This window comes from Dermacentor albipictus, unplaced genomic scaffold (genome assembly GCF_038994185.2).
Source record: "Dermacentor albipictus isolate Rhodes 1998 colony unplaced genomic scaffold, USDA_Dalb.pri_finalv2 scaffold_36, whole genome shotgun sequence".
In the NCBI taxonomy this organism is placed as follows: Eukaryota; Metazoa; Arthropoda; class Arachnida; order Ixodida; family Ixodidae; genus Dermacentor; species Dermacentor albipictus.
The window spans coordinates 967,946-993,020 of NW_027225590.1; the positions used below are offsets into that span (position 1 = coordinate 967,946).

At 47.7% G+C, this 25,075-nt stretch overlaps 2 protein-coding genes across 14 annotated transcripts in view; one reads left to right on the forward strand and one right to left on the reverse strand.

Annotated features, from left to right (window-relative positions):
* Positions 1 to 25,075, reverse strand: part of LOC139052803 (bromodomain-containing protein 3-like) — a 253,023-nt gene that overhangs the window by 123,456 nt on the left and 104,492 nt on the right. For 9 of the 13 annotated variants that reach the window (XM_070529934.1, XM_070529928.1, XM_070529921.1 and 6 more), the window contains 6 exons: positions 20,594 to 20,797; positions 12,220 to 12,471; positions 12,041 to 12,118; positions 10,408 to 10,509; positions 10,226 to 10,354; positions 9,963 to 10,160 (listed from right to left, as the gene is read on the reverse strand). In XM_070529934.1, coding sequence (XP_070386035.1) covers positions 9,963 to 10,160; positions 10,226 to 10,354; positions 10,408 to 10,509; positions 12,041 to 12,118; positions 12,220 to 12,471; positions 20,594 to 20,797 — 963 coding nt within the window. The remainder of the gene's footprint in view (positions 1 to 9,962; positions 10,161 to 10,225; positions 10,355 to 10,407; positions 10,510 to 12,040; positions 12,119 to 12,219; positions 12,472 to 20,593; positions 20,798 to 25,075) is intronic. The other 4 variants (XM_070529927.1, XM_070529926.1, XM_070529935.1 and 1 more) reach the window with 4 other exon arrangements.
* Positions 1,000 to 2,419, forward strand: LOC139052804 (piggyBac transposable element-derived protein 4-like). The gene is made up of 2 exons (XM_070529939.1): positions 1,000 to 1,202; positions 1,288 to 2,419. The coding sequence occupies exons 1-2, from the start codon at positions 1,015 to 1,017 to the stop codon at positions 2,417 to 2,419; spliced, it is 1,320 nt and encodes a 439-aa protein (XP_070386040.1). The 5' UTR covers positions 1,000 to 1,014.

Sequence of the window (25,075 nt, forward strand, 5' to 3'; positions counted from 1 at the left end):
AGAATGCAACTTCTCACGTCAAGTAGCCGTCTAAGGACCGGCACCGTTTCGGTGATTTTACCCTGTGACAACAAAAATGATAAGAGTGTATAAGCGCGACTGGACGAGGACGTAGAAAGAAACATACACAGACACAGTGCTTCACTTTCAACTAGAGATTTTATTTTCGCCAATCGATAAATATATACCGTGCGAGCAGAAACAAACGTAACAGCAAAAAAAGAACATTGAGTGGTGAAGTTCGTTAAACCGAACACGTGTGCAAGGCAAGGGAAAACATGTACTACAATGGTCACAAAGATAAACCGAGGAATCATATCTCCTTTTCCGATAGTGACACCGAAGGCTTGCTTACGCACTTTTGCTCAAATTTTGCAATCTCGTAGGCCTCTACAATCTCCCCAATTTCTGCTCACACGGTATATATTTATCGATGCGTGCGAAAATAAAACCTATAGTTGAAAGTGAAGCGCTGTGTCTGTGTATCTGTTTCTTTCTACGTCCTCGTCCAGTCACGCTTATACACTCTACCATGGATTCTAACTAACTAGCCCACCAACGTGTTTTACACAAAAATGAATCGTTTTTTTTTTTAATATATATATATATAGGATGTAGAAAGATGAAAAGGGGGAGTAATGCTAAATCAGTTGCTATGCCGGGGAGAGCACTTTTCTACATCGCGCAAAGCGCTCCATGCCCTCCTACCAGTGACATTAACATGTCAATAAGAGAGTCGCGAAGCAGCGGATATCACTTCTTAGTTGCTGTCGAAGTAACATTATTGCCCTCCTTAACACATTCGGGACCGGCCCATAGGCCATCGATCATATATGATCGACGGTTTTGCGCGCACTGCCCCGTTCAAATTTCCGCGTGCTTGGACATGTAGCTCCATCTAGGAGGTCGTCAGGAACTAGACTCTCGGTTTCGGCATAGTTTCTTTCATTTCCAGCAGGTGGCGATACGCGAGAGAGAATTTTCTCGTTGCGGCGGCGGCGGACGCAGTGGAAAATGGCGTCGTGCTCGCGTCCGGTCGCTCGAAAAGAACGCCGTCAATCGCGCGATTCCGCTGCTTCGGCAACGGATTTTTTTGATGAACCGAGCAGCGAAGAGTCTGAAGACGACTTCGGCAGCTCCGATTTTATTTCGGACTCCGATTCGGATGATGATGAGCCACGGACTTCATCTAGTAGCCGAAGGTGAGCATAGTTCCACATTCATTTCTTTCTGGAGTAGGTGAACGGGCTCGCTATATGTTCTCATTATTTTATCTTTACTTGATAGGGTCTCAACAAGCTACGGCAATGATCTGCTGCCGCCAGCGCAGAAGCGGATTGAGTTTTCGCCGCGACGGGAACCTGGCGTGTACTTGGACGCAGAAGTGGGCGTGGCGCTCAGAAGCGGATCAAAGAAATTCTTGACTGCTCTGGACTTCTTTCTTCTGTTTTTCTCGATGAATGTGATCGAAACAATTTGTGACAACACGAACAAGTATGCTTGGACTCACATTTTGGAAAAACCAACGCATGCTTGTTCCGATGGATCTTGGGAAGAAGTCACCCCAAGTGAAATGCTAAAGTTTATCGGACTCGTAATTTACATGGGCGTTGTGAAGGTTCCTCGGCTGAAGCTGTATTGGAACGTAGGAGATCTGTACAGCGGTCTGCTCCCACCACGGATCATGCGGCGACGCCGGTTCATAGCTCTACTCGCAATGTTGCAAGTTGCAGACTTGGACGATGTCACTCAAAGTTCAAGAGGAAAGCTCCGATACATGTGGTGGCTCCTGCAACACATGAACGAAGTGTCAGCGAATCTTTTCCAGCCACATCGCGATCTTTCCGTGGATGAGCGCATGGTGAAATCGAAAGGGCGGTCAGGCATCCGACAGTATATCAAAGATAAAGTAACAAAATGGGGCTACAAGCTGTGGGTCCTAGCTGACCCTGGCACCGGATATACTGTGCAGTTTAGTGTGTATACCGGTAAGCGTGAGCAGCCAGGGCCCCATGGCTTAGCTTTCGACGTAGTTTGCCAGCTGTGTCACAGATATCTTGATCAGGGCTACAGGATCTTTATGGACAATTTTTACACTTCTACTAGCCTGTTCAGTCATCTTCTCAGCCGAAAAACATTGGCTTGCGGAACCACACGCAAGGATCGCCGAGGATTTCCTGCCGAACTGAAGGATGCACGGTGGGAAAAAAAAGCTCGACGTGGCGACATTCGATGGTTGCGCGATCAGAACATCCTGTACCTTCAGTGGAAAGACCGGCGTGTTGTCAACATGATGAGCACGGTTCATACTGCAAATCTACTACATGATGAGCACGGTCACCGCAAAAAGAAGGGAAAGAAGGCAAAACTCCTGGACTCATATATCTGTAACAAAGCCTCTGCTGATCCACGATTATAATGCTGGCATGCTAGGCGTAGATAAATCGGATCAAATGATTGGATATTATAATGTTCTCATGAGAAGCGTACGGTGGTGGAAGACTCTGTTCTTCCACTGCGTCGATATTGCATGTGTGATGAGTTTCATACTCTTCCAAGCTCACCCCACATTGCACCCAGAGATTCCCGAGCTGGCACGCACTGCCGGGTTTGACCACCTAGCTTTTAGAGAAGAGCTCATTCGGCAGCTTCTGAATCTTGACGGTGCCAAGCAAGCACACACGCCTCCACCACCCGTCGCAAAACATGCACTCCACAAGCCGGAAAAAGTGGCAAAACGCAGAAACTGCAAGCTGTGCTATGAGCAGAAGAAAATCGAGCTCAAAACGAATGTCTTTTGCAGCACATGCCAAGTTCACTTGTGTTTTACGACTTCCCGGAACTGGTTCGTCGAGTGGCACAAGAACCGTGGGACCCGAGTGGCTGACCACTGGTGCAAGCTAGATTTCACACAAAAAAAAGACAGTTGTAGATACGCGTGCCAAATTTTCACAAGCAAGAAAGGAGGCATTGTAGCACATTTTGTATATCTTGAATTTTTTTTATTATGTTTTTCCACTTTTATATCCATGACTTTTCCAACTTTTTTATTTTGTTCTTTCAGCAAATCTTGAATTTGAGATTTTTTAAAAAATATTATATATCACTTTTAAGTCTAACCTTTCTTTATGCATGAAAGAGCATCTAATTAGCTACATTTTGATAAACATTGCAGCAATATAGCGTAATGACTATTCGTAATAAAAAATAATTTTTGACACCCATCAGAATTGCCTGTTTTTTCCCCGGTCCCGAAAGAGTCAATGGTAAAATCCATGGCAAACATGATGACACGTGGCAAAACAATCGCCCTCTAACTTTTTGCGAAATTTATTGCGGGTTTCGGTCGTTTTTTAAAGTCAATTAAGCGAATTCGTTCAATACATGCGCGAAATGGCACGCTAGGCTCATCCCATGACCACTCCACCCAAGAAGAGCCTGCCTAATAGGTTTCTCGGTAAGCACTAAACCAAGTGCTGTTCGAGTAAAATAATATAGCCCTAGCCTAGTAAAGAGCGTGAAAAAATGACTGTACAGTGAAACCTCATTAAACCGTAGTTGGCCGGAGCTCGGAAAAAGTACGTACTAAATGGTAGTACTGTTTAACCGAAATAGCGTGAGATCACCCACTTACCTGTCGAAAAGAACTCAGAGAAAGTGCGATGGGAGGGGAAAAAACATGCAGTATTTATTCACTTCGCGCGACAAAAGTATTGTTTTCGTTTGATGCCGCGGCGGCCTAGCACGATGACAACTTACTGAAGCTGCATGCCAGCTTCTCAGCCAGCCCCCTCCTCTCTGCAAACACTCGCACGTTGGCCTCCTCGTTGGCGTTGCGTATTCTCCGTGCACACGCACAGTAGTGCTGCAGAAGTCCCGGGGCGCCTTTTTCATTGCCGGGTGCCGGAGTTCGGAATACTTTTCGTTTAGAATAGTTACGTTATCGCACCCCTGTTCTCGTTGCGACGATTGCATTCATGAGGCTGACGTAACGCGCAGCTTCTGCCACTGTTGGGCCTGAATCGCCCGTAGTGTCACTTTCCGTGTCGTCCTCATCACTGTCACCAGTCGACACTTCGGCAACAACAGAGGCAACGATGGCGATAAGTCGAACCTCGTAGTCAACATTACTTCGCAGTCGCAGCAGCGCTGCCGAGCAATCCAAATCTTCGCATTCCAAATGCCACACACTGTAGCCAACAGCAGATCCATGTCGCAGGTCATCGCCAACTTCTTCGTGTCACATTCAATAGCACGGACGATGTGTAATTGATCTTCTATGCTGAGCACCCGGCGTATTTTTTATATGCGCTTCACCATGACGCGAGTCCACGCTTTCACAACGCCACAATGCTCTCTGGCACGGCGTCGAAATGATGTTCATGTTCATGTGGCTTCACGTGCAAACGCACAGGGCGCTTGGAGGCCGTTGTACCGATCTCTGAGGCTTGTTGTTCTGCCGGGCCTCCCAATGGAGACGACGCACCGCCGTGTTTGTACGAGGGAAAGTGGAAACGCTACGTTTTAAACGATGCGTACGCAATAAGCTGGTACGGTTTATGCAGATACAATATACATGATGTTCAATGGCCCCTGAGTCGGGGAATTGACTTTACTACTTTTAAACCGAAACTACTGTTTAAACGGGTACGGTTTAACGAGGTTTTACTGCATTTTCACCCTCATCAATTATAAAAAACATGCTAAATGATTTATGTGAGAAGTTTGTTTCTGTTAATGTATATTGATTAGGCAGGCTGTTCACAAGCTGTGGACCGAACCAGCTGGAAAATGCTCCAGTTAGTGAACTGCGCATTCCCACCACGCCGCCTCGGGCGCTCAGTTACCCGAGTCTAGCAAAGTGTACTTTACAGCAAAGCAAGAGGCAGCATGCTCCAGCGGTGTAGCAGACGACGCGAAGCGCCTCCCCTCGGTCCGTGTGCACCAACGCCGCTTTGCTTCGATGCGCCGCCGCGCCGGACACACTGGCGACCCGCGGAGCAGGGCCAAGGTGAAGTGGACGGACCTGTACATTCAGGCAGCCTGTACCCACAGGCTGCCTGATTGATAGCAATCTCCAATACAATCAGTGAGCCTTTTTTTTTTTTTGAGAATTGAGCGTGTTACTGAATGAACGCTCTGAGTATCAGCAGCCTCCCAAGTCATCTTTACTTGACAATGGCAGTAGAAATTAGGATCAGAGATCCAGTGATAGATATTCACCTGCTAGGTGCTTTCTAGAATTGTACTTTTGCATGATGCCTCGATCAATTCTGCAGCCAGGTGTCTGTGCCAGCCCAAGGGGCTTGGTGAACAGAGCTCATGATGAGGTTTCTCGTTATGAAGGAGTGGTATGGCAGATATTGCTACAAGCTACTGTGACAATAGAGTGAACGCGCAATGTGCTCAGTCGTGCAGTTCGAGGTGCCGACGTGCGAAATTCCTAGCCGTGGACTCGAGGAGTCGACTCTCTATGTACATGGTGCGCAAGCGCGTGGCGAAACAACCCTTCTCCCCTATTAGCGGGGAACCCCAGGTGCCTAGACCGACGCCTGCACGCATGCGCGTCCCTCCGAGACTGCAAGCGTGCATGTTTCCGCGCTTCCTCCTTGCGCGCCGGCGATATCCGAACGAAGCCACGAGGCGCCCCTTTTGCGTTTGGCGCTGTGGTGGCTTTAGCAGGCAGAAGTTCGTTCATACAATGGAAATCAAGAGTTCATTTTCGTCTTGCCTGTCTCCTTCTATAGAGCGCCTTTTCTGCCACACTCTTCTACCGGAGAACGCCCCGTTCGTAAAAACAACGAAGATTGGCCACGAAAACTGGCAACGCATAAAAATAAATGACTTGTTGCGTTCGCCACCCTATGGACGTCCACACGCACATGGACGTCTGCACTATGGACGTCGACACGCCAAGTCTCATCCTAGATGACAGCGCTCGTTTCTCCCCTGGCGGAACGATTTGCCCTCCAATGGGTGTAGGTTTCCGCCGCCGCTTCCCTTCACGATCGCACCCGCGTTCAGTTTGCGCAGCACGTGAAACGTCTCTATTGCGACGCCGCCTCTTCGGATTACCGGAAATTATTATTGTACTGTTAACTGCCACGACAGCAATGTGAGCAAGAAAGGGTTGATGCCACCAGTGAAATTCTGCCGATTCACAAGAAAATGGTACGAAAAAAAGCTAACGACAGACATGGATTACTGCGGTGCGCCGAACGAAGTAAACAACTAGCAAACGAAGCAAGCTCGTTGATTGATCACTCCTGAGTGTATGACGGTTTTTATAGGTAACCCACATGAATTTAATAGTTACTCGGTACATAATCCTCTTATTTAAATAAAATATTGCAGTTGATCGACCAGTGCTTGTCCTGTCTTTTTTCTCATGTTTCGTTAGTGTCTGTGCTGCCCAAGAATGGAAACCACTTCTGTTGAATGCGCTAGCAGTGGCCGAAGTTCACGAGTGTCGAGAAATTAAATATGTACAAGATGGACTGAACATGACCGGAGTTCATTCCTGCATCACCACTGCACCGATCGATCGAGTTACTGGACGATACACGCCCACGTCTTGGTCGCGCCGGCATTGCTGAAGCAGAAACGATTACTAATACCTTAAACTTCCGTCTCTTGAGCACTGTTAAAAAATGGCCAAGCTATTTACATTGCTGCCTATATTCTATATTGTAGGGGACGTACTAGTTAAATTTGTATGCGCATGTTGTACTTCTGTTATGCAACAATATATTTTATTTCCGCAGTGTCGATGGAAGTCCGTTGTCGCCATCAGACATAACACGGATTTGTAGCAAACATTTTGTGAGAAACTGCAAAAATGACTTTAGCTCGTATGTGCCGTATGTATGTGCCGCATCATATGTGCCAACGATTTTTCCAACGGCACATACGATGTCGTTTCTAATTACCTGCTCAGCGTCACTTACATGGCTAAGCAGACCCTGCCCTTTCGCGGCATTGCAGCAATAAAAATTATCGTCAAGCGTACCGATCGTCTTAGAGGCAAATAGAAGCGTGTACAGTCTGTTTTACACTTAGGGGAAAACTCTGAACGTATTGCATCGCGATGCGGCAAGCAGTGGAGTCGTGCGGCAAAAGCAGCTCGAGCAGGCCCAGATGCTCGAGGGGCGGAGTCGTGATCTGCGTCGTCTGCTACGGCGGCGCGAGCTGGCCGCATTGACGGGAAGCGTGCTACTGTCAGGGGCAGTGCACAGATTTTATCAGCACTGCGGGAACTGAGCTGATATTCTTTACTAAACGTTGTGCGACGCCTAACTCTCAGCCTCCGTTGGCGATAATTGAGTTCCACAAACTTCTTTTTTCTTCTTTCATTTGTTCTTTCGAAAGGCTGCGGTACTGAGCGCGTGCACGTATATTTATTCACCATGTGTGCTGCCGTAACAAGCAGTGACAAGACGCACCAAGATGTGCGCGCAACGTGCTCAGTCTTTATTTGACTCGAAAGGAAAACAAAGCACTCAACAATGATGACTAGGGGGTTGAACACGATGAAACAAACGGATATGATTAAAGGAATGTTTTAGGTTAGGACAATGAGCTGGAAGTGATTTTTCCCGACAATCATTCACTACACCAGACAGACCCTGCCCGCCGGCGGGGAATTGGACACGTCACGCTCCAAACTTATGTTAGTATCTCTTCATGTCCACAGTGGCAGTGATGACAGCGCTCATCCTGGAAGGCAGTGAAGTGTAAAGTGACTTGATCAGGGATGTGTTCATTCACAGCACGTCTCACTCGCTGATGATGGTGGATCGAAGCCTATCCTCGGGCGACTGATAGAGGGGATGGTGTGCCAGCGATACTTTGAACGAGCCCAAGACATTTTAAATAATTTGGCGCCCGGGGATTCAGGCGGCCACTTCAAGAGAGTGACGGCGCGCATTTCCAGCAATTGTTGCACAACACGAGCAGTGTGGATCGGCGGCCTACCGTATTAGAATATATAGACGCCTTCCAGGAATAGGCCGTCAAGCATGTATGGAGTCAGTACGTCGTCTATGACTGCCCTGTACATTTCAGCGATGAACTTACCTCTCAGGCATATCTGTGAGCGTCGCACAGCGCTTAGTAAAGTATACCGGCTCATTTCACGCAGTAATGATGAGATCGACGCACTGCAACTGACAGTTGAACGCTTCCCGACAATGCGGCTAGCGCGCGCCGCCGTAGCAGACGACACCGTTCAAGACCCCGCCCCTCGAGCACCTGAGCCTGCGCGAGCTGCTGCCGCCGCCCGACTCGAGCGCTCACCGTATCGCGATGAAATGCGCTCCAAGTTTCCCCTAAGTGTGAAACAGACTGTACATCGTCCTTCGAATAAAACGCCCACGCACGCACATGTACGCACACACCATGTGCGGTACGAAACGTGCCCAAACACGCGCAGAGCAAGAGGCGATCAAGGCGGTGCGAACGAGAGATGGGAGGCGTACCACCCGCTAGTTGAATTTCGCCCCCCGTGCAGCACTCTCTATGCGTCAGCGCCCGTGACTCGACCAAAAGCAATCGCAGTGGTGCGTGCAAGCTCACACTTCTAAACAAGCTTCACATAGTTGTGCCCGTCGAAGCCGCCACAGCGCATTAAAGTAGTGCCACGCTTTGAAGAATGCCGCCTCCCATGGAGGAAGGGAACTGAGGACAGGCCCTACCCCCTCCGCGCGCTAGGAGAAAAGTGTGGAGGAAGGGACGTGGTATCTTCTCTTTTTTGCTCTTTTTTTTTCTTTCTTGCTGTAGCAGTCACGCCTTTCGGGCCACAATGGCAGCTTTGTTATTGTTCTGTGCGCTCACACGTGTTGCTCTGTAGGTTTCGTACCGTGGCAAAGGCGCCGTGCAGGCAGGTTTGCGTTGGTCTCCGGGTTTTGTTGCACTGCATTATCTGGACCGTGCTCTACCGGATGTTGCTGTGGCCAGGTGAGACAGAAGGAACTAAAGTTCGTGAAATGAATGCAGATGCAACGCTGAACTCAACGTACTGCGCCAGGGCAATGGACGAACGAACATCCGCGGGAAATTGTAGCCCTCTTTGGCGAAATCATGCTAACGTGCTAACGATTGTTTACCGAATAAGGGGTTCCAGCAAGTACGGACGCGAGCACAAGTAAAAAGAAACGGACAGGACAATGCTGGTCCTGTCCATTTCTTTTTACTTGTGCTCACATCCATACTTGCTCGAACCCCTTATATGGTCACCATGCGCCAACTGGCCCAGCAAACCACACTATTACATTTTAGTGTTTTCAGAACTACAATCGAAGCTAGCTATATTCCATACCCGTGCCAAGCTAAGCAAACATTTTCTGCTCAGCGCTAAAACCAGCCACGGCTGTGAGCTGGCGCTCTATGTTTTCCAGCTCCATGTGAGGAATTCATTGCAAGGTTCGTTACAGTGCAACACAAGACATGGACAAAAGGAAGGAATAAGACAACACGGTGCTGTTTCAGCGCCGTCGTCGTTTAATTCCTTCCTTTTGACAGTGCCTTGTGTTGCACTCTTACGAACCTTACAATGAATCCTAACCAACTGGCCCAACTTTCCGTCTTGATCCATGCGAGGAATGCCGGGACGCTTGGGCGATGCAGCGCAGTGCAGCTGGTGAGAAATAAAGGAGCTATCCATGCATCAATGGCATTAGAGCACACCAGCATGGCTGCATTGTGTCACTGGAGTACAGAAGTCAGCTGTATGCCACTTTGAAGTAACGTGCGCACATACATTACGCTAGGGTATAACTTGCCCTTCAAAGGTCATCGCTGTGCACCAAATACATATATGTAGACAAGCAACGCTGCTGCTGTGGTTCCACACACAGTTATGCTGACATCTCTAGGCAACACGCGACAAACTATGTTCTGATGCACACCAACGGCTACCCGCACTTACAGAGCACGAATGACCGCTGTGGTCATGACAAACACACCTGCTCCTGAAGCTGTTGTAGTTTCCGTTCGCGTTCCTCGTCGCTGTCCTCAGAATCACTTGAAGATGAGCTGGCACTTGAGGATGACCGTGAGCTGGAGCTGCTGTCGGAGTCCACCCGCTCCGCCAAAGACACTGGCTGGGGCTCACTTGGTGGTGGCTCGTCAGGCATCTTGGCATACCTCATCTCGAACACATCCTACAACATGCATACAGGCCTTTGTGCAAACCAATCCGACAGTTGTGCAAAGGCAAAAGAGGTACCTGGAGCTTGCGTGCCATGGCGACCACCTCGTGGTCAGGCGGGTTGTACTTGTAGCAGTTGGTGAATATTAACCGTACATCCCCAGCAAACTCCTCGGGGCTTTTGTACTCCCGGTTGTCCATCTTTTGCTGCACAGAAAGGGCACGTTGTAGGGTAATTGCGACCGACCAACCGACCGTACCTTGACTGTGCCCAGATCCATAGGGTGCTTGATGATCTCGTGATAGTCATGCAGTCCCAGCAGCTCAGCATCCACAGGCTTGTAGAAAGGCCACGCATACCCCTAGGAGGCAAGGGAAGAAGCCATTGCAGGGAGGCTCTCAAATAATATCACTTCAAGAAGGGCCTGTGTGCTCAGGAACACGTAGGCGGGACGCATGTCTTGCAACCTGGTCTTGCATGTGTTAGAGTGGAAAGGAGGGCTGTGTAAAGACAATGGTATATCTTTGCCCACTCCCTTATGCCAATTTGTCTTTCCAAAGTTCTGCTTCCCACATCTGCAGGCTGCTTTTGATGACACACACTTGTACCAAAAGAGGTGGCAAAGAACAGCGGCACACATGGGTTATCGCCTGTTGAGTATGCTTACAACCACCACAACACCACAACTTCTACATAGTTGAAGATCGCGATAGAGTTGGTGAGAACGGTGTATTCTAGGCTGCCATCACACCACCGTGATTTTTCAATGCATGTCCATTTTGTCCCCACCACACCAATCCGTAGACGTGCACTTTCCAAAAATGCACATGCAGCGCAGAAAAAAAAAGAGCTGAGGCAGCATAGTTGTGTCAAAGTGAGCACTACCCAGTGGGCATACGATATCGCCTGAAGCAGTCAATGGCATTACACCATACCATAAGGATCTATGGAGACCGAGTCAAGGATTGGTCACAAATGTCTCCACTGTTTGTACATTTGAAGCAAGTACATATTAACAAGGTTTTACTATACTGTCATGTCTGAGTCACCGCAGCATTCAAAAGCATTATAATAAAAAGAGCGCTAAAAACGCAAAGGCTGTAGAAAAAGAAACACACACCACGCATGTGTGTCTTTTTCTACGTCGTTTGCGTTTTTAGCGCTCCAAGTTTTTATTATAATGCATTACCAACTAGCCCACCTATCCATTCTTTCAAAAGCATGTTCTCACACTTCAAAGTGCTCATGTACCTCAAGTTCAAAAAATAAGTTTGCAGCGACTCTTTAGAAGCAGAGCGAGCTCCAAACACTCGACCCGCCAAATGCCACCTGCCTCAACAGATCTGCTGAATTCTAGCATGCGCTTTCCCTTCTAAGAAAATTGCCTGCACGTCACGATAGTCCATTCACACCGTAGGCAACCGGCCGATTGTTATCACAACATGGCAATATACACATTTCTGTGCAAATACATCTGCTGGCCAATTTCTCATACATGTAGGAAGCAAAGAAATGTCCCAATTAAGCAGTTTGAAAAAAAGTTTTTTGAAAGAATAAATCAACTTTATTTTTACAATAGCAGCAGTAGGAAAAATTTAATCATCATTTGGTCAGTGATCATTCAGGTGACATCTGCCTCAAGTTTCATGATGGCTGAGGCCACACAAGTTTTTGCACAGCCCAATGTGCTTTGCGAGAGATGGCCTTGGTGTTGGCAGTTCAATTCAGAAGCTCCCTGCCGAACCCTCCTTCACCGCTTGAGTGTTCCTGAGCATCATGCAACCACAAGCCCTCTCTCTTCCCCCCAGAGGTCTGCACGGGTGGGCGCACAGAGGACAGAGGGAAGAAGAGGGCCACAACCCCAGCAGAGCAACAACGGAAGGGTAACTCACGGGCCTGGGCTGCTGCGCCCGGCGTGGACGTCTCGCATTCAGGCTCGGCCCCTTCAAGAACAATGCCCCCGTGCAGACCTCCGGTTAGAACCCATCATGGAATGACACAACAACAACATACACTCAAAACACTAAAGATAAGGGCGAGGAGTGGGAGGGGGCAACAGTGCAATACTCACAGCATGCTTCTTGGCAAACAACTCCTTGAGGATGCTGTTGCAGTACTTCATCTGTTCAGTGAGCTTGCCCTTCTTGGGCTTGGAGCTGTGCTGCTGGGTGTCAGGCAGGTCTTTGCTGGGCTTCTTGATGGGTCGCCCACTCTCCCGCCGCGTTGACACCTTCGAGCTTTTGGCCTCCGGGGGCGCATAGCCACCAGGCTCCAGAGGCAGGGGAGTCGTTGTGTCCGCTTTTCTTTTCACACCCTTCTTCACCTGCACAACCATCACTCACTCTGCACAACAGCAACGCCATTTTCATCTAAACTTTATTCATACTGCACTCGACAGACGCAATGGCACAGTTAAGAGCACTACTTCATAGTGCAGGAGCAGATTTTAGAACACAAGTCATTTCAGACTCCTCCCATACAACTCCACATCTACGCACACCTGTGCAGAGTTACGAGGGTGAATCAAAATTTTTGCCCCTAGTTTTCATTAGCCAAAATAAGGTACATACAGGTAATTACAAATATACGTACTATTCTACGTACCTTACACTATTTTTCTATATTCCCCACACCAGTTTAGACATTTCTCCCATCGGTGCACTAGGTTTGAGATGCCCCTGTAGTCAGCCAGCGGCGCACGCAGCCTCCCCGAATGATGTCATGCAAGTCGTCACAGCCTTTTTAGAACTCCCAATGCCACCACTTCACACTTCTCAAAGCAAGACACCTTTCCCCATACGTGGGCTGCATTTCCCTGTGGATTTCGATGGGCATTCATCCCTTCCTCTATAGGAAACGAATCAAACTTTGTTGCTCATATGCCGTGCGAAGCACAACCGTAATCTACAACTGACAGCAGCGCCATGCCACAAAGCAGTCAGCAGATAAGGCAGGGCCAGTCCAAGAAAGATTCACCACAGAAAATGGGTATGTTAACTGCGCATTTATAGCCGTAACTTGGCTAAAAAAGAAAACAGGGGCACAGACTTTCCAATAGGCCCTCGTATTTCATCTACAAGCGAGGCAGCACTGTATATCATGTGGCATGTGCGCCACGGGCGAGAAGCCTCTGCTTGTCAGCAACACACCCAACGCTTGCACAGTTTGTGCGCAGAAAGTAAGCACAGTTCTCAACACCATCGGGCAAGTCGAACAAATGAATTAACAGGCCTTGTGAAAAAATACTTTGCACACTTTATACATGTTATTCCTATTTAAAATTACACGAGACAGCCTCGAAACGTTTCGCCCATCATGATGTGCAGAAATCATGACCTCGAGTGCGAGACACTCTCAGTTCAACAAATTCCATTCAGAGCTGTATGTCCACACATATACAAACTATTCAGCGCAAAACTTAGCGCTGCCGTCAGTCCACACCGTGCGGGCAATCTCTCAACCTATCTCCACGTATTTACCCACAGGGTGTGAACAGGACAAGCTTTTTCAATGGACACTAAAGGCAAGTATTAAGTGAAGCTAAAGTGATAGATTAGTCCTCAAGGATCTCTAACACATCAATATTATTGCGAACATAGCCTTTATAATCAAGAAATGGAGGTAAGTGCAGGACATTTTATATATTTATTTGTTCATACTGCAGCCCGATCGGGCATTGGCGAGGGTGTGAAAGGCAGAGCAATGACAAATAATAAGTAATACATGCAATATGAACAATACAAACCAAAACTATTCAATGGCCACTAAGAATAAGTTTAAAGGAACAGAACGAGTAGAACCAGACAAAGAATTCCAGTATTCATTTACACAAAGAAATAAAATGTATTTAAAAGTGTCCGTATCGGCAAAATAAGGTGTGATGTTTAGGTGATGGTGGCTTCTAGTATTAGATGCTTTTGCTAGAGTTAGGTAATTATCTGAAAATATATGGCAAGAGGAGTTAATAAATGCAATGCAAAAACTTCAGTGATTCCGTGCGTCGGCAAACTGAGAGCGGTTGTAAGCCTGGGATGAAAGCGCTGTATAAGGTGAAAAATCCCTCTCGTACTACGACATGATTTGGAGACTCACCCGGGACATACAAGTACTTGCCCGATGACGAAAGCACTCCTGAGTTAAATTCTGTGACTGGCACTCTACCACTCGTTCCACAAAACATCCTAATATTGTAGTATAAGAAGGACTAAAATGCTACTTGTCCAGTTATGTTCGGAAAAAAGAACTCATTGAAATTTCCCTCAACAACGACACAGGCGGTCGAAAAGTTTCGTTTACGCTCCACTCTGCGCCGCCCATGCTTTCGCGTTTCAGTAGTTATTACGTAGTGCTGCACTGGTTTTGCTAGCTCGTGAAACTTGGACAACTGCAAGTAGCGAAGAATTCAACTTCCATGTAATGTTGCAGAATGTGCGAACGGTCCATGCCACTTGCCCAAAAACAGTTGCAGCAGCAAATCCACCGCTCTGCCTAGGCTCAGTACCGCCGTCTGTCGGCCGCCATTTTATTCACTGATGGCAGCAAAGAGTGATAATAGCATATGCGACGTCCCCACTCCCTCTGTTGCGTGGCGGAAGATTTGAATTTTGAAAAAGCTATTTGGGCCCTCCAGATGCAATTTTCTCATTAACGAAGTATCTTCTTGGCATGAAGCAATCGTTGCAAGCTTTCTGAAATTGTTTTTAAACAGTCTACATCGACTTAGTATTCGCCTTTAGTGAGCCTTTAACCCTTTGACGGTCAATGACGTATATACAGCGCCACAAACAAGTCCGAAAATGGTCGATGCCGTATATTTACGGTGCCATCTGTACGTTTGAAAGGCGCGCCTATTTCCTAACTTTTTATTTTCTGTCATGTGCTGCCACTATGTGGGGATACAGGGAATTTTTTTTCGCGCACCTCCCGCTCTTGGTTTTTGTTGCATGGTTTGCTCATACGCGTCTATATACCACCGCTCGCACATTAGCGTGCGTGCGGGCGGGCGGCCGTTTGGATTTTGTTTCACAGGCAGTTTCGGCTTTTTGCGCTTGCGAAACTGATGGCTCTCTCGTTCCTAATCACTCAAAGGTTTGTAATCTCGACTCTTACGATCACCATAATTCAATGCCGGCGACTTCAATAGTGAAGCATCTCGATGCAACTTCGTTTTTGGTTACGCATGAAAACTCACAGCGGTCTCAGCCAAATACATCCAGCATCAAACAGTAAAATATGCTGTAAGCGTGGCCAACTAAATTGATACCTTAGGAAAGAATTAGGGTATCTACAGTCAAACCCACTTTTAACAATCTATTAGTTATAACGAGCACACTTTGGTGAATTTACAATTTTCAGACCCTCACTATGCAAACTGCTTCCAGATATAACGAACGTCTTTTTTAAGTCACCAAACTGCTACAACGAACGCGGCCACGGTGAAAAGAGGGCACACGCGAAGTACGACCAAACTGGGCGCACGGCAGTGCGCGCTTTGTTCCAGTCTAACCGCAACAATGACATGGTATTCTAGATTAAGCGAGCAACTGCTTCACGTGGATTTCAGAAGCTGCAAATTTCATGCATATTCAGGGCACACTTCCAGGGCAGACGCGTACTGCGCACAGCACAAACAGCACAGCATGTGCCGGTGCCACGACGGCATCACTCGTCTTCGCACAACTGACTGTGTGGCACCAAGCACATTACGCCTGGTTCAACGATTTGGAACAACCATCTATGTCTCTCCACCATGGGAACAATGGCCACTCAAGCATTCCTGTCGATGCGGCCCAAATCAGCAAAAACACTGCACCACGTGCTGCCACCATGCAATATTTCAAAGGACTACTACTACAAAGGTTACTACTGCATCATTAGGAAATAACAGTTTGACGGCGCTTCATTAATGCATTGCCAATTCATGATAACAGTTTGCAGTAACGTTTTACCTTTCAAAACATGTTTCTTCCGATTGTGAAAATGAGGGCATACTACATTTTTCCTTTATAAATCCGCCGCATATTACATTAAAGTGCCCTTTTATTTTCTTACTTTAAAGGACCCCTCACCAGGTCTGGCCATTTTAAAGAATTACATCGCTACGTGCCGCAAAAAGGCTTGAAATTTCAATCCCAACGCCATTTTTCCTTCTCCTCACAGCCGCGGCGCTCCAAGCCGGAGGATGACGTACCCGCATCCCTGGCCTACGTCCTGGTGTCCGCAGCGTGACGTCGCTCACGGTGACACGCGACTTCGAGAATTATTCAAGGCAACATCTGTTCACTGTGCGATCTGTTGCTTGAATTGACGAATTTAAGTTTAAGGAAATAATAAAACAAACAAACAGAAGGTCTGTGTGTTCTTTGTTTTACTTCACAACGAAGCAAGAGATGTACTTCCGCTTTGTCTGCTTGTTCTGACGGTCGTGCAGTCACGTGCACAGGTACCTAAACTGCCATTTTCTACCGCGTTCCAGCGCGTGATCATGCTCTGCGATCCATTTGTTCTGCCTCAGTATTCATCTAGCACTGAATTATACCACTAGCCATGTGTCCTGGTGCACAGAGCGCAAAATTGTGCGCTGCACGAACGAGACAACAGGTCACACGTGACGCCGTCGGCGGAAATGCGTAGCACCGACAGAAGAAAGCGAGGAGCAAAGAGAAAAAGAATAAGGCAGGGCCTGTGACGTATGCATCACACGATCCTCGAGGTTCGGTATGGGAGAACGCAGGGAAGGATTTTCAGTAGACTAGATGGGGCGAGTGGAGAGAGCGTCTTGCTTGGCAGTGGAGCACGCCTGCTGAAATCATGGGTTCACGGCACTGACATATTTCTATCAGCTATTAATGAGCCGATTTGAAAAATTTTTGCCGCAGAACACTGGCTAAAGGACATGCAACAACTTGCAGTGTATGACTAAAATTTGCTATGGGGCCTGGTGAGGGGCCCGTTAAGCCTGCGAAAATGGGGTGCACATTAGATTCGGGGTGCGTTAGAATCAAGTCAGTACGGTAATAGAGCAGGTCTGAAAATTTAGTTGAGCGTTCATAAATTTAAACAAATGCTAAAGCTTCCTCTTAAACAAAAATCCCAACACTGTCTTGATATGCAGCACAGATGGATGGCAAGAAAACCAATGGCACCAAAATTGCTCTAGGCGCACCACTGTGCTATGCTTTCCACAACAAAAGTGATAAGCAAACAAAAAAATGCAAAAAGAAATGGTTCTCAATACCCCTGTCAAGCGGGCAAGTGCCCTTACGGAGAGTGCACTCCGATTTAAGTGCACTTTCCCAAATCTAAACGTCGCAAGCGGAGTGTACTTGCAGAAGAGTGCACTCAGGTCGGAGTGCTTTCACGGAACACACTTTGCTGGTCCAGTGCGTAGCCTCGCCGCCAGCAGTTTCAACAATACAAAATGCAATGCATAGGAAAAGGTCACAGAAGTTCATTCTAGCTGTTGAACAGCTTTTAACTAAATAATCAGAGCAGTACTCGCTGATATTCTGTTCTAGCAGGATCGAATTCCACCTCGTCGCACGCCACCATCTTGTTCTTGATTGGCTAGGCATTCGTCTTGGCCGGCCTTGACTTATAACGCTCTTATGATAAAAATATTTTCGTTTTTTGTTGAGTAAACATAGATTAAGACTGTTCGTTATTTATAATACAACTAAAGCAATCGCTTTCTACAATTTTTTTTTTTAATCTACACCTTCAAAACCATGGTTTTAATCTGTCACGTTTTTCCCCCTTTTTTTTTAGTGCGAGTGCACTCTGTTTTCGCGTTTAGCACCATGTCACCTAAAGTGTCACTCAAGGTCCTAAAGTGTCACTCAAGGTCCCGAAGTGCACGCCCCATAAGTGCACTTAACTTTCCCGCTTGACAGGGGTATTGGCGGCGAGGAGTTACGGAGTCGCCCTCTATCGGAAGCGCCTCGCTGGCGTAGTATGAGGGATCACGTGGCGCGCTCCTCATAGGTTTTGCTATCAGCGCTCACTGAAAACACCACGCGCGAGCTTTCCCGGACATTTCTGTAAGTACTTTCGAAACGAGAGAAGTTTCTTACTGTCTAAATAATAATCTTGGGCAAACTGAAAGCACACAATCGTTTACAGTCGCTAATGCTTTACCGAATACGTACAGTGAACGCCACTGCGCGCGGTCACCGCGATGGAGTCAGCCAAACCGGCTTCTTGCGTGAAAAGTAGGTAAACGCTGAGAGCAAACTATGTGAAACATGTTCTTATAGTGTTTGTATAACTAAATGGAGCGTAATAGAATGAAGCCTCAATGCATCGAACACGCAGATTCGCAGTGACCGACTGCGCGTCTGCATGCTTGTCCGCGCACTGTTTCGCTTTCTCCGCGCGCGCGTTTTCGCACCGTGCCATGAGCTTTAGGCCGCAGAATATGAGCATTTGACAGTGTACAAGCAAGCATTATTGTGTGGGCGCTATCAGAGCTGTTCAAAAATAATTTCATTGTAGAGACTTCGACGCCTACGGGGACTGTGATGTGCCGTCGCGACGATTCAATCTTTTTTTTCTTCAAAATTCTTTGACCTTTCGATACTATTTCTCGAGTTGCGTCAGACTGTATGTTTATCGGAGTTCAGCGTGCAATTTCCCGCTGCTCCTTTTTTGTAATCCAGTGCATTAATTCATAACACAAACATGACCATATGCCATGCTTTCTTTAAATGTGCTTCTTACCGCTGCCTTTCCACTCCACTGAACTTGCCAGTATCTATAGTATCGGCAAGTTCATAGACCAAACCGTCATGACATTAGTCGGGCAGCGGACTCGGGCGTGCGTCTCAGTGCGCGGTTTCAGAACATCGCAGACCGGGCGCCGTAGCAGAAATCTTCCTCGCGTCGATCTGTGCTTGCTGCATACCCGAGTTGTAGCCGATGACTGTTTGCCGGTTTTATGTTTCGCGAGCCAAGCTTCACACAGCTTCTTGTCCTGCGGCTACGTGTGAATAAGGCTGACACCGGCCTCCGCTACGTGCGTCCGGCCCTGCGGCACCGAGCAGTAGCCTACCATGTCGCGCGCCTTCAAAGGCAGCCACTACATATTGTAGTGCTTTTAAGCGTTGTAAAGGAGACACTCGAAGCGGGAAAATTTCTCCACTAAATAAAACCGCAGCGTACGAGGGAATTTAAACTCGTTTTCAGCTCGCTTCGGCGCGCCCGAAGCAGCCGACGCGGCCGCTATGTCCACGTGATCCCTCCTAGCACGTCACGCCGACGGTGGCGCCAGCTTTTCCAGTGGTGGAGCTCGAGGCCAATAAGCTTTGCATGCAGTAGGCCCACACTAAATTGTGTCGCGGCTAATACTTGTGTGTCCTTGCCAGCAGGCAACCTTTTAGGCCTCTGCTTTGTTTCATTCAGCTCAGGAGCCTCTCTCATTCACCCCAGATGCTTTTGTGCAGCCCTGCGAAGTGCAAAGGCACAAGGCTGTATTAAAACATGCTGCTGGATCTGTGCCGGCAGTGTCGAGACACTCCAGGCATGCTAGTGTCTTATTCATTTGGCAAAGCCCCACATTTCTGGCAGCTACTTACATCAAAGTATTTATTTTCATGTGCGAAAAACCTCACCCTCACCACAAATCTGTCACAGAGGTCTGGCACTGATGTTGGCTTCATGCAAACTATGCCACAGACATTGTCTCACATCCTTACCTTTTCTAGGAGGGACAAGTCTGCGCTAATTGTGCGATTAAAAACCCGTGGCCTTCCAGCAGGGTTTCATATACTTTGAACATGAACCTGTGACTAAGCAGAGAGGAGCAGTGCATAGTCTAAGGTCTCCAAGCTAATGGCACCTGCGTGTTGTTGAGCTTTTGAATGATACAAAGATTTCAAAGCTTGGCTGGCAGTGTGAGCTCCTTTTGTGCCATCTGCGCTGCCATTTTTCCTTTCTTTTTTCTTTTCTTTTTTTTGAGGGGGGGGGGGCATTCAGAGTGCATTCCCAGCTCAATTATTAGATACAGTGTAGATTAGGCATTGCAAATACCAACACAAGCGGTTTCTCAAAAGTGACTTTTTTAAATGATTTTCACAATCCAATTCTCGCATACACTCAAGGCCACCCTTTTAACCGCGGCTTTCATGTACTACACAAACATGAGAGAAGCGCCAACAAATCCGCTCAGGGATAGGTCTAGTACACAAATACGCCCAAGCAAATTGCACAATCGGCGATTCGGCTGCCACTCATAGACTCATTTCCCTTTACCACTTGAACACTCGTGTTCAAGGTTCAAGTGTTCAAGTGGTAAAAAGCAATTCCCCATGCTTGCTTTGATATAACTGGTACAATTGCAACTAACAAAAATCGGGTCCCTCAGTCAATGCCCGGGATGGCAAGAACTTAATTATACTACACCTTCTCGCACAATAAGTACACACACACACACAAACACACACACACACCTGTCGCCTCTGGGGCCAGCGGCCGTCGTCCCGAGCAATGGGTGGGCTCACCTTGGAAGCCGGCATCTGCACGAGCGGAGGAGGGGGCGCTGGGGCGCTGCTCATGGCCGAGGAGGCAGGGAGCTCAGGGGGGGCAGCAGCAGCGGGGCTCACGCCACCACCACCCCCCAGCACAGAAGAAGGCACAGCCGCCAGCGCAGCTGCCTGCATCCCCCACACACACACACTGCCTCGCAAAGACAAGCACACAAGCAGCATCCACCACCACACAAACCGGGATGGTTCAGCCACCTTCCCCCCTATGCATTGAAACAGACGTGCACTGCGCCGTAGAGCATAAATACCTCAAATACGACTAAGCTACAAGGCTAATAATCAACAATTCTGATAAACTTTTTTGTTCGTGCTCTTGTCACACCAACAAAGACATGCTAATTGAGCCAAGAGCTGCCGAGGTTATGTCAAATTCTAACAAAATAATGATTGTCGTTCAACTAACACGCATCATATCTAAAGTGTTCCTGCACCTGTACAGTAAAACCTCGTTAATTCTGCCTCTGTTAATTCAGGAATTCGGACGCGCCGTCTGGTCCCGTCAAGCTTGTACTAACCCTAAGGGACAAAACTCCCGTTACTTCGGACATATTTGGTCATACTTCGGTTAATTCAGACAGTTTGCGGAGCTCAGAGGCACGTGGGCCATATAAGATCGAGTGGCACTACGGGGCATTCAAATTACACCGCCAGCAATGGCGTCTCCGATTACGGTGCGCCAATCTCGCCTGCATGTGCTGGGAGTGCCGAAACGCCGGAAATAGGTCAAGGCCGGCATGTTAATTTTATTGCTACATAACAGACAAACCTGACGTAATAGTTCTGCGGAAACCCGCAAGGTGGAGAGAAGTAATTAATAACAGGAAAATCAGACAGCCACCCGTTCGTAGCAATTGCTACAAAGGAAACCCATACGGATTCCTCAAACGAAAAGCCTCGCAGTTGAAAAATTCGTCCTGCTCTGGGACTCGAACCTTGGACAACCGCCTTTCCGGGGTAACCGCTCTACCATGAGCTAACCAGGCGGCTAGCAAATTGAACTCTTTCCTTTGCTTTGAGTTGTTGACAAATTTGACTGCGCACCACCAATTGCGCATCACCAACATGCGCACCACCAATTGAAATGGTGGGCCGATCATGCCGGCGTTCTGTGCAGCATACGGTTGTTCCATTACTTCCCACAAGACAAGAAGCTTTCAGCTAAGTGGGAGGCTGCTGTGAAGCGAAAGAATTTCAAGCGCTCAAGGACACTTCCGTGACGACGATTACTACCGAAGTTTATCCATTATGCGTGCTTTGGGTTCTCCTTCGTGTTACGCTGAACGGAAGGTGCATGTTTAGCTCCCACCCTTGACACAGGCTTCCTCGCCAAGCGGCGCGAATTTTCTCTTCGCATGTGCGTTGTGAAACAGCTTGCATGCAGCTACCATGACGCAGTGCAAGCGTAAAGCTTGCATGTGTTAGAAAGCCGGCTCACGACAGGACGCTGTGCTCCCTCTTCTCTCGCACACATAGAGAAACCGACCACCTCGCGTAGCCAACGGAATTCGCCGGTTACGAGTAGCGTGTGGAAGCCGTACTGATGAAGGTTCTACACTACACATGCCGCAAGAGCCGGTAAACATTTCCCACGTTTAAACCGTCTGTGTAGATTGCCGACAGCTTTGGGGCAGCGCACAAATGCCAAAGATCGCATCACTGCTTATGTTCTACGAGGAGGCATGCAGGAACTTAACACTACAGTTGTTTGCCCGTTTGAAACAAACTCACTGAATCACTGCGTGCAGCTTTGAAAAAACATACCAAAAAATATTTCAAACACGAGGAAATTCTAACACTTCGCCTTCGTTCGCGTCAAAAGCACTGCTTGCACCAGCATTTCTTGCTTCTTGGAGAGGCCGGCTCTTCGCCATCGGTTCATACATGTAGGGAGTGAAGTATAAACCCCATGATTGCTTGACTAAATATAAACCCCATACAAGCAATCTTGCATGCAACAGTGACAAGCAAGGCGATATAGATGGCTGTCGCGTTCACTCGTTGCCTACAAGCCGAACTCCATGTGAGCGATGACTTCCCGGTATGAGGGCACCAATATATGTGCCGAAACTAGCAGGACCCGTGCTTTATTAAGTTGATGTATTTTACTGCGAAAAGGACCATAAAATATTTCTGAAGATCTTGCACTAGGTTCTTATTCTTACACGTGTCAAAATTAATAGTTTGCTCGTTCCGTGCGGATATCAGTAGTATTTCCAGTAGCACATCCAGTTCCGGCTTCACCTTATTGTCTAGTCGCTCACAGCACTTCCAGGAGACGAGTTCTACATTTCTAGAAATGAGCGATCGAGCGAAAACAATGAGCAATCTGTTGAAGCGACGGCCTGTTTCGGCGCTTGAAGCTGTCGCCCGTGGCCGTCGCGCGCAAAATTGCTCCCGTGGGGTTCGGACTTAGCGCCGAACTCCTCACAGAAACGCAAGCTCTCAAAATTTTCCATTACCGTCCCAGCAAAACAGCACCAAGCTACCTTGCACCGTGCTTCATGCGTAGCGGCAGCGGTCAGTCCGGACAAACACCATTCTTGACGTCACAAGGTGCACGACCAATCACAGGCGAGAACGAGGTGCGCGAGCTGCCCAGAGTCTGCTGCTGCACTTTTCGTCGAAATAAAATCTGTTTGCGCTTTCTTCCGCTCAATTTCGACATGATATTCGAATTCTGAGGGTTGAAAACCATGACTCTCCATGACAGCTCTTCACTCATTTTTTCTGGAAAACCTTTCAGCTACCCTTTAAGATAGATTGCTGATTCACACGACACACCGCTGCCTTTGAGTGGCCCCCTTATCTCTGTGTAGGCTGAAAAGTACGCACTGAAACTCAGCATCGAAGACTTCAAGGCATCGGAAGGCTGGATCGACCGATTCAAGAAAAGACACGGCCTGGTCTTCCTAAGCGTGTGCGGCGAGAAAGGGGCTGTGAATGAAGGCATTGTCGAAGAGTGGAGGGCCGGATTAACTGCACACCTAGCCAATTATGATGCCTGCGACATTTTTAACACAGATGAGATGGCTCTCTTCTACAAAGCCCTGCTGGATAAAACCATCACATTTAAGGGGGACCCTTGCGTTGGCGGTAAACGAACCAAGGACAGAATAACAGTGTTGCTGGCTGCCAACATGACTGCCACGGAGTGGCTACTGCTATTGATAATCGGCAAAGCAGAAAAGCCGAGATGCTTCAAAAGCATAAAGAAACTTCCCGTATACTCACTCGAATCAAATGGCGCGGATGACCTTATATATATTTCAGGCCGGGTTGCACAACCTGTACCACCGCTTCTGTGTAAAATTTTGTGTAGACAAGTGCTTGCGCACATGTTGCTCTGCATGGAGGCAAAGAAAAAATATGATGCAACTCTGCTCAGTGCAGTGCACATTGTGGGGCATGTGTGGAGCAACACGCCACCCGCACTAATTGCGAACTGCTTCCGACGCAGCGGCTTTGTCCGTGATGGTGATTCTTTGGAAGCCGGGGATGCGGATGTTAACCAAAACGCAGAGGAAGATGACAGTCGTTTCGACAGACTTCTGCCTCTGGACGTCCCGCTGGACGAATACATCCACATCGACAGCGACGTTGTTGCCGGTTGCCTCAACGACGACGAAACACTGAATGTACTAGGCGACGAAGAGCCCGTCTCTGATATCGAAAATGCGCCCGTCATGGATGCGCGCGAAGTGCCGCCCCACACTGATGACACCCTGAAAGTTTTTGGAGGACACCTGTCGCTTCTCCCGACAGTGCGGACTGCACCACCTACAAGAACTCCGAAAAGTTGTGCTTTCCGCACAAATTTCTCGTGCACAGCAAGCAACAATAACCAGTTATTTCATGAAGTAAAGGTACGTTGATGTTTTAGGCATCTTTTTAGTTATTATTACCGAAACCTCGTTAATTTGACATTCGGTTAATTCGGACATTTTCTCTGGTCCCGTCAAATCCGAATTAACGGGGTTTTACTGTATTTGGTGTTGTTGATGCATAATTGTGATAGTTCATCAGTGTGCCAAGCAAAAGGTGTTTGTGCCTGTGTGCATTCACTATTTGGACATACACACTGTAGTTTATTTTTAAATATTTTTTACATGTTTTTGTCAGTGAGCACCCTATCAATTAATGTCAGCTACAATGAACTTTCCTGTTGTTGTATAATAAAGCAAGCATTTCTGTTACTGCACCTTTAGTAGTAGTCCGTGACTATTTCCATACATCACATTTCATATGCGTATACAATAGAACCAATATCCTGTTTTGAGATGGAGGACACAATAAATGAGCTAATACAGCTACTCTTACCGGTTCATACATTCCCGGAGAACACAATCAGTACATCACCAAACTGTGATTGTATTATACGTTTTCCGA